Genomic DNA, 15707 nt, shown 5'->3' with positions numbered 1-15707 from the left:
TAATTTTTGTAACATCAGTTTGGGTTTCACCTCAACGAGCACTCAGCTCTTTCCTCTTTTTTTTATCCTCAAATTTTTGCTTTATTTTTAAGCTTTTATTCTTTTCTAGACTATGTCAGTAATCATAAAGCTATTGCAAATCTATGGATGCATCTTTCCAGTTGAGCATGTTAAGCTAATACACAGGTTTCTTTCTTAATTAACAACTGATACAGTTTTGTGTATCAAATATTCATATACATGTGCATATTCCTTTAGCGTACTGCCATATGCAGAATTGTGGCTACCTCTTGCTCAGTCTTTGTGAAGACCTCTTTGGAGGTCAGCTTAGAATAAGACAAGTTTTGTCCCATTTTGAAAATTCTGACTGGCTGATCTTGAGAAATACTTCAGCTTATTTACCAGTGCTGAATTAGTGTAAGGCTAGGCTGGAAACTTTTGTGTCATGATGTCTTAAAGAATATCTAGTGTAGTTAGGTGAGCATTACCCCTTGTTTTAGTGACTGCAATCCCTAATAAATAGGATCGAAGAAAATACAAAAAAAGAAATCCCTAACAAGTGAATTTTTACCATGGGAGTTATATTTTAAGAATAGAAAACTTGAAAATGAGTTTATAAGTAGATTAATAGAAATCATACAAACTATGCTTCTGCTCTTACAGTACTTTTCTGTTGCAGGATCTCCATAATCTAGATCTCATGATTGGTATTGCATCCAGTGGAATTGCTGTGTATAGAAAACTCATCTGCACAAGCTTCTATCCCTGGTAAATTCATTTACTATTAAAGAATTATATCTGGTCTTTTGAATTGTATTTCCATCTGCTGTAACATTTATTTCAAAGAAATTTGTAGTATATAATTTTGTTCTTTATGAAATATCATATTTCCTTATGCTGAGGTGAAAATGAAGCTTCTTAATTCTTAAGGACTTTTGAACTACTTGAACTATGTGAAATCTTGTTCGAGTCCATTCACATAGAGGTGTCAGTGTATAAATAGGAGAACCTTGTGGTTTTAGAGATGTGCTGCTGTTATATGTAAAGATGTGTGGTGGCTTTGTTTTTGTTTAAATCAGCATAACTGGGAAGCTCAACGGCTAATGGTCTGATATTTGCTTCATAGAAATGTAAAATGAATTACTTGGAATATTGAACGTATTGAAACTAGAATAATCTAACACATACGTTTTTAGATGTCATCAGACAAGGCTGTCTAATGGTAACTTGTAAGATTTAGAGTCTATGGGGGAAGAGACTTGTTCATTGTACTATTGTACTGACAACACCTGACAGTGTTTTAGAAAATATTCTCTGTAGGAAGAAGCAGCATATAGAAGATGTCTAATGTGAATGACATCAGAGATTAGGAAACCTCTAGTTATGCATAGTATTTATGTAAATTATTTATATCATAGTAAGACCTGTTAAGTAAGTGGCAAATGATATAGTGGTTTGGCTTTTCCTTAGGATTTTCTGATTGGATTAGAAAGAAAAGAATGTTTCCCTCTTTTTTTTCTTCTTTAAAATAAGTATAATTTGATGAGAAAGTACAGTTTTGTCACGTTATACATCACTTCTTCACATAATTTGTAACAGTTTTTCTGGAGAAAGTTTTCAGTAAAATTATGAAATTCTTGTAATCAAGACAGGATAATGCATTTCAATGAGTTCTACTGGCTTTTTGCCCCTTGGTTATGGAAGGAAGTGCATATAAGCAATCTTCCTTAAATGCACAAGTTCTTCATCAGATCATTAGGAACATAACCTAACAGATATTTCCTAGGATAGAATAGTAAATTAGGTTTCCATTTAAATTTTAGTGGTAAACATACTGCGTAGTCTCTGGATTTTCTTTTCATTGCAGTGAGTTGTCTTTCAACTTGAATGTACTGTAGCCATCCCAAATGCATGTCAATAATGCTTTCATACAGCACAGTAGTGTCTTGCTTTTTCTTTCACCTCTAATGCACACTACGGCATAGAAGACTTTTATCTCTCATCTTTGTGCCCTGAGCTCCATCCTTTCATATGTCAATCTCCCAGCTTCTTTAAACAGCTGCAAATTTTAAAAACTTGCAACTTCAGGCACATTTTCTATCTTTTGCAAGACTTATTTGCCAACTTTAGTGACCTTTGGCATGAATGGCGATGGTAACACCTGAAAGCCACGGTGACATCATCTTGAAATCCAATATTGTATATTTTTTACAGAAGGGAGACGGTGCTTAACATCACATAAGGCAAGAGGAGTGCACAATGTCCTGTAGTTCAAGAACTGCCTCAAAAATAATGTTTCCTATTTTATTGTGTTAGCCTACAGCATCAGAGGAGGATATTGGTAGAATGGCAGTCAAGGTTGAACTTTCTTGAAGATACTCTGTTACATTTTGTTGCCCTGTGAGGGATGGCAGCAGAGGGGCAGTCTGGCAAGATGTCAACAACATACACAAGTGTGTATGGAGGAAAGACGTGGCATTGAATTCCTCCATATGGAACAAATGGCACTCATTGACATTCACTGACACTTGCTGAACATTTCTGGAGACCAAACAATGGACATAAGCACAGCAAAGTGATAGGTGGTAATTTCAGCAGGAGTGACAGCAGTCACCTCCACTGCTACAGATTTTTACAAATGAGGCATTCAGACTCTTGTTCATTGCTGGCAAAAATGCATGGCTAATGGTGCTGGCTACATTGGAAAATAGTATTTTGCAGCTGAGAATTTTCTCTATCAAATAGTGTTATTGGAGAAGTTAGGAGCTGTCACTATTGAAGCAATCTACATACTTCTACTTCTGAAGAGCAAGAAGGAATAAAACAGAGCTGCTATAACATTTTGCCCATAAAACTACTTTAACTGTCAAAAAAACAAAACAAACAAAAAGAATTGGGTTGGGAACAAAAGACTTTTTTCAGTTTAAATAACTTTTTTTTTTCCTGAAATAACAGTTATGAGCACTAGTAGTTTCAGTTGGCTGCTATTGCAATTGTTTCAAGCTTTCCTACTCTTTCTTTAAAATTGTATTCTCGAGTTGCAAGGAACGAAAGGGCATAAACTCACTACATAGAGGATGACTTTAGATACTTTATTTCTGAATAGGTTATAGTTATTCAGAAATTGTGTCCATTTCTTCCATTCTAACCCCCCTCTCCCCACCCATTTAAAAAAATAAATAAATAAATTGTCAGGTGTCCGGTAAGTATGTTAGCTAGTACTGTGTACACTTGTAGTGGATACTTTCAATTTCTTTTTAGATGTCAAAGTGGAACACATTTTGGTATTATCTGGAGTTTTAATGTCTGTAGGTTGTGTTGAAAGTGTGAAGGAGGCTCCTCGTGAAGCATTGTATGCCTGAGAATGCAAAAACCTATTCACATAATTCGAATTATTTAGTCTTTTTATATAACTGCTTGTAGTAAGTCATCTTTCTGTGAACTGAAAAGGCTTCAGCATAAACATGATGGAACTCAAGGTGGCAGCAAACACCATCAAAGCACTCTTTCCAACACCAAAATGCTCTGCAGCTTTAACGGATATCAGCACAACTGCATCATATGGTAGTAGTCAAAGGGAACCAAAAGTGTTTGGGAGAGTGATGAGAGTGCCTTGCCTTGGTACAGGGAGGATTTTTAATGAAAGCAAACTCTGTAAGGAGCTGAGCACTCAGGCAGAGGCAACACAGTCAAGGCAGATATTTAAAATAACTTTGGATTTAACCCAGAAATTCATATTCTCTAGAAAATTACTCTTGGAGTGCTTTACTATTATGTGATAATTTCCAGGTTCGTTTGGCAAGTAAAATATCTTAAAGGCAAAAATATATGGCTCGTGTCTGTTTTACATCAGCAGCGAAGGTAGTGTATTAGATGCTGTTCACTGGATGCAGATTCTTTGCTTTGATAAATTGAGAGAAAGGAATATATGCTTCATTGCTAGCTAAAATCAAGAAACTACTGAACTGAGTCTTACATAGACAGCATTTGACAGGAGCTTTCCTACTGAATCTTCCTAGGGCAAACCATGACACAGTTAAGAAATACTTTTGCTTCTGATCAAAAAATACCAGCTGTTAGCAGCAGAACCTCCATGGTGCTCAGAAATGAGTAACTACTGTTCAGTGAGTGACAAACCTGCCTTGACCCTTGTGAATGATAGAAAGGCAGGAGCCAAAAATCTATCATTGTCATTGAGCTTCAGCTATTGAGCATTTTAAAAGTAAATGGTGAATTCTGATATTTCATGAATGCTGCACGTTCACTGGCAGATGATTGTTGAGTGGTAGGGACTACTGAGCCACCTGTTAAAATAACTGGATTCCATTCAGCTCATATTTTGGATGTGACACCTTTAAATTTAATAAGGGTTTGAGTCCTGCAGTGCCTTAATCTCTTGTTTTAGTCTGTGACTTGTGCTGTACGTGAACACTGTCTTCACTAATAGGCACAGTGCTGCAAATGATTTTTGTGTTAATGTTATATGAAACTGTCAGATTAGCAAGCGTTGTTTGTCACTGAATTAGATAGGCTTAGTTATGCTTTAAGACTGAGTGGAATTGAGAGGTATGCTGTATGTACAGTGAAATAAAAGAGACTTATTGCCCCAATTTGACATGCTGCATGACCACATAACCACTTCAAATTGTTTTAAAAGAAGTGGGGAGGGATGGAGAGAGTTTTGGTGTTTTTAGATGCTGGCTACCTTTTTGTTGTTAGCTGGAGGATGTTATGCTTAGTCTGCAAGGTCACTCATTTGTATTTCTGCTGGCACCACATTAGTGTAAGAGCAGTGACAGCAACTGTGTAAAGTGTGAACAACTCCAAACTCTGAGCTGTAAGCAAAAGTAAAAAAATGTGGAAGGAAAGAAACTGGAACAGCACTACTGCAGCCAGAGTAGCACTAAGATTAAGATAGATAGAATTAGATAGTAATGAGTTCTACCTCAGTAAGTACTACTACAAATTTATCTGACTTGTGGGCAAGATGGGAATGCAAAACTTTTAGATATACAGTACAGATCATTACCACTTGGGGCAGCAAGTCAAGTGGAGCAGACATTTCTAGAATTGTCCTTACGAGAAATGTGGATGTTATTTAAACTTCCCAGTACCTTGAACAACAATTTGGTTGCCTAGGAATGCTATGAATGAAATTCTTGTTCATTTGTGGTTCTGTAATTGATAGAGGAATATATATTTTATATATATCTATATATTAAAAAATATATATATTATGAGCACAGGTTTGGTTTTCTGCCACTTATATACAACGGTAGGAATTGTTTGTTCAGTTCACTTATTTGTGACTTGCATATATGATCTCCTCTGTGAACAAGGAGAGTTGCTCTGTGACAGTGCATCCTGTGCAGGAATGGAGAATGGATGATACGCTATTGTTCAGCTTGCTGACTGATGTAAAAACTGTGTTAGGAACTGAGATGATCTTTGATATGCTTTGTATTTGGTGAAATATAAGATGCTGTGAAATGTTAGCAGTTAACAGAGTATTTCAAGATCTTTAGTAGTAACCTTCTGAAAATCTTTTGTCTGGTGTAGATGGCTTTTTCCACAAACATTGATCAGGCCTGAAACAGCTTTCCCAACTATCCATATGGTTCCACCTGATTACAGAACATGAATTTCTTTTTCCAAAATATGTAGATTTTAATTATTGAAGAGAAGAATTGTACAAAAGAATTGAGAATTCAGACAAATATTATTTAGCTGTAGGAAAACGTGTGGAAACCTAGAAGCTTATTTAATACGGCAGAACTGATAAACACTTTTCATTTTAATAATATCCTTAAGCACCAATTCCAGTGTAATCCTAGCCTTAGAAAAATCTTTATTCATACCATATGTGTGTGGAAAAGTATTCATTTCAGCTACATAGTTTGTTGTATTTTTTTTTACAGTGTTAATAATATGTGAAAAAAAGATTAACACTCATTCTTACAGTTTTCATCCGTCAAGTTTGACTGTGATTACAATGCTTTTGTTGTTAAGAGAAGTACATTATCTTTCAATGTTCTAAGTCAGTTCTCTGAAATTTCTGGGCAATTTTAGATACTGTATGACCAACCTTGTCATGTCATTAAGGTCTTAAATTTTGTTCCTTTAGTCACAGTTGTCATATGATTCTTAAGTTATACAGACTTGACACGTTTAACATTTGTGCAGCTAGTAAAGGATGTCATCAAGTTTTTACTGCAAGAATAGATTTGGTGGGAGAGAATTGCTATGTGAGCTATTTAAAGAATAAATGAGGAAGAACCATAATCTTCAAAAGACCTTTCCTTCTTAGCTAAAATTTTTTGAGTTTCTTGACATCTATTTGCCACTCAACATACAGGAGATGACTGCATATATTCACTGAGTGTTTAACAACTGTAATTCTTAGGCTTGCTGCACAGTGTTATTTTTTTCTTTTTCCCCTTCAAACATTATTTAGTGTTTTATGATCTGCCTTTCTCTTTTAGGGTGAACATATTAAAAATTTCCTTTAAAAGGAAGAAGTTTTTTATACAACAACGGCAAAAGCATGTAAGTAGTCATTTCACTTTTTTCTTAAGTGATTGTATTCAAATTGTTGTCTTTAAAACTTAAGATAACAGAGGGCTGGACCTGTACGTGCTCCGTTTTGTTAACTTCCTTTTGAAATTGTCTTCTGTTAACTTGCCTTTGCTATTGTGGTTCTTTTATGCTCACTCATTTCCCATTTTTGTTTCCTTTCCAACTTGGAGCCCTTCCACCTTCAGTCTATTGGACTATGTCTTTCTAACTCTGGTATCTTTTCCGTTGTATACTTGAGGGAAACACAGCTGTTGATCCTTTCTTCAGTGTTTAGTAACCTAATGTTTTTCTTGTGAGTAGCTGCTGCTCTTTTCTTTGATGCTCCCTGGGCCCTGTAGAGTGCTTCACAGCAACAGGTCTACTAACTCTACTTAGTTTTATAGAATTTGGAGAAATGAAGCATCAGTGTGTGATGGTCTTTAAGACTTTACTGATGTCAAATTGAAGTTCTCTTTCTGGAGACCAGTGTCACCTTTGAAAAGAGCAGCATTTTTGAAGTTTGATCCTTTGAACTTTCATTAAATGATGACATTTCGAAGTCCTTAATTTATTTTACCAATCTCTTATATAGTTGTAGGCCTATATGAGATAACAGTAATGCATGCTGTGTCATGCTCAGAGCTACAGAACTATAGGGAAAGTGAGTCTGCCTACATGACCTTTTAGTCTATCTTAGTAGATATGAAAAAGCAGACCAAGTAGGCTGTTAAACCTTTAGATACAGTCATCTTTGTCCTTTATCTCCCCTTTGCTTGAAATGTAGGGCAGCAGTCTGCATACCTGCAGTACTCACATGATGCTGCTTTGAAAAGTTTGCTGTGGGAGTAAGGAGCAGCTGGACTGCTGTTGCATTTCTCTTGAAGAGTGGGTTGCTTAAATTGTTTGTGACTGCAGGTGGCTGATGTTGTGTTGGTCTTTTGCTTGGAAGTGCAGAGGAAAATAAGTGAATAAGGCTGTAAGTAAGGAAGATGGAAGATCGTGAAGAAAACAGAGTGGATGCTGTGTGTTAGCAGGCAAATTTTTATTAAAGATGGTAAAAGAAACACTTCAGAATTTTGCATGTCATATGGAGATTTTCTTCAAAATCTACAGAGTTTCTTAAGGGCTGTTAATTTGCAGTCACCTGGGATATGTTCTGTTTCCTTGATACATTCTCCTGCTCCTTTTCTTTCCTTATGCCACTGTTTTGAAGAATCAACTTACTTTCTGTCTCACTCTTTCTGTTATTCATCTCTACTTCTATCATCCCACTGCTTCAGTCTATTGAACTGCTATTTGAAAGAAGTAGGCAGTATTTCTGTTTTTACTAAAAAGCTACAGAAGGACTAGAAAGCAAGACTAATGAACCACTGGATGTCTGATCTTTTAAAAGCCTGTGATACTTAGACTTAATGAAGGGTATAAGATTTATAATAAGAATAGAAGCTATGTTAATTTACAGGCAACTTTTTGAAGCTTCCAGAATAGAACTTGTGTGCTTATGTAATGCTTGAAAACAACTGTCCCTTTTCTGCATGTTTAGTATGTTTTTAACTCCTATGCTGTAGATGTGTCCAAATTCTCTGTGATGGAATAGGCATACACTTGATGAGAGTTCTCCCTTTCTGTTAATATAGTAAGACACTCTTTTAGGAGTTGAGAATTCTTCCCTTTGCCTTAATGGTGGCACACTTCTCTCATCCTCACTTCTTGAAAAATGACTAGAATACTATTCTTTTGGAACTTGCCTTGAACGATGGTGAGTACTAAATCTTTGGATCCTACTAGAATACTCTTCAGCTCTTTAAATGGTATGTAGTCTTTTGTGGCGTGACTTAAAAGGTGGCCTGTTAGTGAGTCTGAAGACTTAGCTAACAAAAGATTTTATTAATTTAAAAATGGAACAGATTTTTCTAAAATTTTTTGAGGTAGTTAGCGTATGTCCATATTTAAATTCTCAGCCTATTTAAAAGTACTTAAGAAGATTGTGTCAGCAGTTGGCATAAATTTGTGACCAAGTTTCATTTTTTTTTTAATTTAAGTTTAAAAATGGAGTATTAGGTGTACTTAAGTCCTTATCTTTACACTTTTCAGTATAATTGAGATGTTCATATAAACAGATTTGTATGCCTATTAAAAGACCAGTGCTCCAGGCCAACAGAAATATCTGAATTTTCCTTTAAATGGTTCTCTGGAGTAGTATAAAACACTTGAAGTGGTATTCAGCCAATAGGGAGTAGGTCAGAAGTGCTGTTATTCATTAGAAGTTTAAATGCTGTCTGCTTGTTATCTCACAAGAAATTCTGAGTTAAAATTTCACAGGGCTTGAACATAGCATTTTATATAAGCTAATTAGAAGTAACTGTGGTGAGCTGACAAAGATGAGTTGATTCCAGTACATTGATAGTGTGCTGTAATGAAAGGTGATGATACTGCCTTCTACTAGGATAGGGGCATGCTTGTAAAGGTATTCATTAAGATTTAGTTCAGAAAGTGATACAGAGAAAACTGGCTTATCCTTTCCAAAAAGCTAGTGGAGTCTCAAGAAGGGCACAATCTGAATAGAGGTACTGCTCACTTGCCTACTAACCCTTAAATGAAGGTGAAGAGGGTCCACCCCTCTTGGTCACTCAGGTGCATTCCTTGCACCTGAGCTCCCTGGGTTAGCCACATCTTCTCACCTGGTGGTCAGCCATTTGCTAGGTCACAGCTTGAACTATTCCCATACAGGGTGAACAAACTAACCTTACAAAAAGCTTGTTTTTTTCCATTTTTTCCATTTTTTACTAGATACAGGAAGAATATAGATTACAATCACTTAAATGCTTAGCAATGCCAAAGATGGCGAAGGGGCAGGTCCTTTTTAGCTTCCCCTAGAGATTCTCCTTGTCTTTCCCACTATAGAGAATCTGTAAATGAAGTCATTGCACTAGTTCAACTGCTTTGCAGAATGTGGCACTGATTTCTGATGCATGACATTTTTATAATGTTGCATAGAAAGAAAAAGAATGCAAGAAAATTAGCTTCATTATTCCGGCCAAAATGGTCTGTAGTTACTTCCAAACTGATCTGTTGCTGTGAACAAACAAAAGGACCCTGCAACTAGAAGTCCAGGTGTTATCCATGTGACTTACTGCTGGACTGTGGTAGGAAGTTTTGTTAGGTCTTTGAGTCATTTAATAAATAGGCTTTGCTACTCAAATCCTTACTTTTTCAAAAGTATGAACTAGAAAGAGAGCTTTGTTGACATGGCTGCTTACCTAATTATGTGCTGCAATGTCAAAATTGAGAAAAAAAATAGCTGAAAAAGATGAGAGATCAAATTGTGTACTTTTTTTTCCTACAGAGATGCTGAGTTCTGATAGCCATTAAGCTTGCTTATCACACATACCTTTCTCCTCCTTGCCTTACTCTTTGTTCTTCTTTGTTGTTAACGCAAATAACCTTAGTATTAGTATCTTGTGCAAGATACAGCAGATGATTTTTTTATGCTATACCTCTTGAAGGAACGTACGTATATATATGAAGTCTTATATGAAGAGTTTGAATTCAAAGATAGATTCTTCCCTTCTCCATTACAACCTTAGTACAATGTTAAAGAGTTTTGTTTGTCATGGGAAAATCAAGATGTAACAGGAAATCCTACAATCTGTTTAGCTGTTTTGTATTATACTTGTATATAAAATATCTTTGATACTATAGACTTAAACATTGCATTAAATTAGCGCTGTAATGATTAGAAACTGGTAAGTTTATTAATAATTGTTAATATTGCTTACACTTTTAAAAGGTTTGTTTTGGCATTAGAATTTCATATACTCACTGTGCCATTTCATCTATCTCTTGATCAAAATCTACTACGTGATGAATTTTTATGTTCCCGAATTTGATTTGTTTATTTAGGCTAAAATTAATTTCATTGTTATTTAAATGGTAGCTTTATAACCTCGTTTGTTCTGTTTGATCAGCTTGTGTATATTGAAACATTCATTTTCTTACTGTTACAGAATGAATCCAGAGAGCATATTGTTGCCTTCAACATGTTAAATTATAGAGCATGCAAAAATCTGTGGAAGTCTTGTGTAGAGCATCACACGTTTTTTCAGGCGAAGAAGTCACTACCTCATGAAAAAAAAATATTGTCACATTATTGGACCCTAGGTTCTAGAAATCCAGCCAAGTAAGTATTGTGTGAAAGCACGTTTCCCATTGTAAATCGCAAAAGGAGGATTTGTGTCACTGACAGCTGAATTTGAAGTTGCAGAGCTCGGTTCTGCTTGTGATTGTATCATGTCAGTCTTTGTGAACCATTGGACAAATTGTCTAACTTTGTTTTCCTTTTTTTGCACAATGATGTCATTACAGTATAATGTTCATAAAAAGTTATGAGTCTGTTTTACTGTTATCGTTTTAACTTGCCTTTTCAGCATAAGGTATAACAACAATACAAAGTTAAAATGTTATGTGGTTAATGATCCAATAAGAGAATTTGCTGAACAGATTTGTTTTGAACTGTTTACTCCTTATTGTTATATAAACACTGTTTAATATGTTAGGGCAATTTCTGAAGTGCGTAAAGATGTCAATTAGTTATGTGGGGATGAAAAAAATTCCCCATCCAACCATTCAAGATTCCACTGTCGTGACACTTCTCATCTTTTATTTGCTTTGTTGGCTTCTGCTGTCATTGAGCTGGTAGTTTCACAGTGTTATCTAAAATGTAGTTCAGAGCCTGTTATTTTGCTACATGAAGTTGGGATGTACCCTTTCCATATGTACCATCTGGGCTGTAAGTCTTACGTCGTTATCCTCTCAGAATGTGAGACTTCAGGGAGTTCTTTAGTCCTTTGATTATCTGTAGTCTCCATAGACTTACCAGAAAACTGCTTTTTCTGATGTTTTTTTGGAGAATATTTTATTGTTTACTTTCTCTTTTCTTTATTTTTGCAGCACTTCCCCTTAGCTTAATTTATCTTTTTCCTACTTGGATCCAGATTCAACCTCTGAATGATGTCAGGAGTTGGACTAGATCCTTGTGGGTCCCTTCCTACTCAATCTGACAGGTGGTTTAGCACTATGCAGTTGTTCCCTTACTCTCCTCCCACTTCCCAGTGGGATGGGGGAGAGAATAAAAAAAAATAGTTAAAAAAAACGAAGTAGAATTCATAGGTTGAGATAAAGCTATTTAGTAAGACAGAGATAAGGAAAATAATAATAGTTGTGAATATGTAATAGTTATATGTGAATATATATATATATTACAAGTAATGTACAAGTAATTCCTCACCACTTGCTGAGTGATGCTCGGTTATCCCCCAGCAAGCAGAAGAGAGCAAAGTAAATTCCCACCCTCTTCAAAACTCCTTCCGTGTGATGTCGTGTGGTATGAAATATCCCTACGGCCAGTTCAAGTCTGCTGTGCTAATTCTGTTCCCTCCCAGGTCCTTGGGCTCTTCATTGAGATGACTTTGGCTCTGTACAACACAGCTTAGTATCAGCTATAAATATCGGTGTATTATTAATATCATTTTTCTCCTAGAACCAAAACATAGAATCATACCAGATGCTCTGAAGAAAACAATTCCATCCCAGCTGAAACTAGGACAAGTTCTTATTTGCTGAAGCATCAGATAGATAGTTTAAGTGGTTATGTGCTCAGTTAAGCCATAGTGAGTTGTTACCAATTCATGAGTTTTAACAGAAAACGTCTAGAATCTTATGCCTCTATTTGAATTATGTTTTGTCAGGCACTTGGCTTAGTGCCAACAGAACATACCAAATTTCCTGTTTTCCTTTCTATCTTCTTCAACACAATGAAGGTAAAAATAACCTTCAGAAAAAGTTTTTTTTTTTTTTTACCCAGGTTTTTGATTAGTATTGAAGTAGGGATGAACTAATCAGTTTTATTGCAGCGAGGGACAGCAAATGGCTCTTTTATAATGAGGGGGTAAGCACAGGTGACTCTTTAAAACATGAATTTTTATAAAGTACTTTAAAAAAGTATATTTTATTTAACTGAATTTTTCTATGCAATATAATTAACATATAGATTTTTACTTTTAATTCTTTTCAGGTCTGTAAACAGCCAGTACTGCAGAAAAGTCATAGGTGGGATGGTTTGGAACCCATCCATGAGGAGATCTTTATCTGTTGAGCATTTAGAGACCAAAAGCCTTCCTTCTCGATCACCTCCTGTTACCCCTAATTGGTAAAGCAAGTTTCATCCTCTTCCCTACCTTCCAGTCTCCTACCTTTTCTACCTTGCATGTGTTCTAGCAGACTAGATATATAGTGTCTACATACCTGATGTTATTTTGAGAGTATGTGTAACGACAGAGAAAGAGTGGGTGTAATTTACCTTAACTTCAGCAAGGTTTTTTATACTATCTTGTATTAACATGATATCCAAGTTATGATATCATGTTCTGGATAGGTGGACAGCAACATGGGATGGATAACTGCTGCTCTTTGAGGGGTAGTTGCTATTAAGTTTTACTCTACTTGGACAGCAGTAAAAAGTGGTGAGTACTGCAAGGGTCTATCATGGAATGTGTGTCCTGCTGTGAGGAGAGGCTGAAACAACTGCACTTCTTTAGCCTAGAGAAGAGGTTTCCCAGATGCTTAGTAACAGCCTGACGGTACTTAAGAGGTTAGCTGGAGGTTGAGGTCTGGTTCTTCACATTGCTGTAGGGTGGGAGTACAAAGCAATAGAAACAAGAGAGGCTCAAATTGGAATTAAGGGAAAATCTGCTTCACCACAAGAATAGTTGAGCAGTGGTTTGCTTAGAGGAGTTGTACAGTCTATGTCCATTACATTTTTTGAGATCTGACTGGATGAGGCTGTAAACAGCCTCATCTGACCTCAGTTGTCACTGCTTTGAGTAGGACGTTGCACTAGATGACTTCCATAGGTGCCTTCCAAATTGAGTTATCCTGTGACCTCCCAGTACCTAAAGGGGTCTATAAGAAAGCTGAAGAGAGATGCTTTCTCAAGGAGTATAGTGATAAGACAAAGGGTTAATGACTTTAATCTAAAAGAAGGTTGATTTAAATTAGATATTAGAGGGAAATTCTTTACTCAGAGGATGGTGAGGTTCTGGAATGGGTTGTCCAGAGAAGTTGTGGATGTCCCCTCCATGGAGTCAGTTTAGAGGGGGCTTTGGACAACCTGATCTACTTGGAAGTGTCTCTGCCCATGGCAGGTGTGCTGGAGCTAAATGGTCTTTAAGGTCTCCTTCAACCCAAGTCATTTTGTACGTCTATGAATATAACTTTAACAAGTACAGGTAGCACTAGGGGATGGGATGGACAGTCAGTTCAGTGTAGTATAACTGGAAGTATATGATCACATCATGTGCCACACCAAACTTTATAAAACTCATTATTTAAACTGATGTATCTATTGTTTAAAGTGAGTCCTGTAAACCTGACAAGAAGACTTCAGGTCATAGATTGAAGTAGAATAGAAATCATCTTCAGAATGCTCTGCAAGTGATTACAACCTACTAACTTGTCTTCATGTTCCCTTTTTTAAGGCGGAGTCCTAGACTACGTCATGAAATTCGTAAAGCGCGACATTCATCTGTAGATAACCTTACAAATGAGATTTCTTATATTACTGAGACTGAAGATGTTTTTTATACATATAAGGGCTCTCCAACATCCAAAGACAGCGATTCAGAGTTCTCTCAGAACCATAGTCCGCAGAGGAGGTAAGGGCTTCTGCAAACAGTTCATTGCTCATTTTTCTTTAAAAACAAAACAGATTTAGTATAAAGCAGTCATCAAAGGTATAATATTGAGTTCAAACAGTTTTTTGTTTGCATAAGATTTATTTTGACAAACTGTTAGAAGTGCAAATGCTGTGATACAAAATGACAAGTTTAAAAACCAACCCTTCATCCCTAAACAAAAACTCTCAGTATAATCAGAGATGGCAAGCCTGTTCATATCCTAACTCCCAGTGGGTTTTGCAACTCTTTCCCACCTATTATAAAACTTTCTTTTCTCTTGGAGAATCTGGATTGGGCTCTTAAAAGAGTTCATTTGTTTTCTACCTTATCAGCTTCAGCTGAGTTGAAAGAATTACTGCATTAGATTAAACATGGAAATATAATGATAATGATACTAGTGGCTATCTGTCTTTTTCTTACTCTGAGGAACTGCAGATTGCCACTCTGTAGGCACTCTCTGCTTTTTGCCTTCAGGTGCTTTGTTCTATTCCTTAAGGACCTACTGTCTAAGTACTGCTATGTTTTCTTTCACGACCTGAAGCTCTTGTCTTTGTGCACTGATATTTCTTTGTTTATATATCATATTTATTATGTGGCTTTCCTCTTACTTACGAAGGTATTTCTTAATGAGTATCTTCATATTAGCACAATACTAACTTCAGACATAATAAAGGTACTAGGTCGTTGATCGGTCAAGTTTTAAAAAGAAAACAGAACTACTTTGAAACTTTCATCTGGGGAGAATACTGTGCATTAAAACACAGGTTCATTTATATTATTACATAAGGAAATTAGCTTTGGGTGACACCTTCCTTTTAACTCAAAGATATGATGTATTTTGCGAAGCAGATTGATAGGAATTGCCTATCTCTTCAATAGTGTTCAGCTACATAGCTGTAGCTTTAAACTCAGGGTGTAAAGTTGTCTTCAAATATGACGGAAACAGTTTTTGTTACTATATTATAGCATTGAGGTTTCTAAGGGAGGGGGGGGGGGGCGTTGGGGGGTTAGGGAAGGTTAGGTGGGGAATGAAAATTTAATGTGCTGTATGCATATTTGGAGTTTGTCACTGGGGTCATTGAAAGTATTTTTCCATTTTTCTTCCTGCAAGTCAGATGAACCATTGTGCTAGTAGTGTCTGTAATGGCCATAATAATACATGTGTTGCCTTAAGATGTTGAGTAGCCACAGATATGAAGTTGTGTCTTTCCTGTGTTCTAACATTTACAGACAATTTGTGCCCTTGCAGAAGTAGTTAACCAAATAAAATTAATGAGAAGTAGACCATGTGAGGAAATGGTGAATGTAGAAGCTGTTGACAGAAAAACAAGGTGCTACTCTGTGTACTGTGACTGGTAGATTGTGTCCTGACTTCATCATTCTTGTTTTTATCCTTTCTTCTCCTGCAATTTTTCTCTT

At 36.2% G+C, this 15707-nt stretch overlaps 1 protein-coding gene across 8 annotated transcripts in view; it reads left to right on the top strand.

The window, feature by feature from the left end:
* Positions 1-15707, top strand: part of PTPN3 (protein tyrosine phosphatase, non-receptor type 3) — a 159257-nt gene that overhangs the window by 97322 nt on the left and 46228 nt on the right. For all 8 annotated transcript variants that reach the window (XM_419047.8, XM_015282340.4, XM_046935370.1 and 5 more), the window contains 5 exons: positions 680-768; positions 6483-6546; positions 10563-10735; positions 12629-12763; positions 14091-14267. In XM_419047.8, coding sequence (XP_419047.4) covers positions 680-768; positions 6483-6546; positions 10563-10735; positions 12629-12763; positions 14091-14267 — 638 coding nt within the window. The remainder of the gene's footprint in view (positions 1-679; positions 769-6482; positions 6547-10562; positions 10736-12628; positions 12764-14090; positions 14268-15707) is intronic.

The sequence above is a fragment of the Gallus gallus genome, chromosome 2 (assembly GCF_016699485.2).
Source record: "Gallus gallus isolate bGalGal1 chromosome 2, bGalGal1.mat.broiler.GRCg7b, whole genome shotgun sequence".
NCBI lineage: Eukaryota > Metazoa > Chordata > Aves > Galliformes > Phasianidae > Gallus > Gallus gallus.
This window is presented reverse-complemented; position numbering and strand designations above follow the sequence as displayed.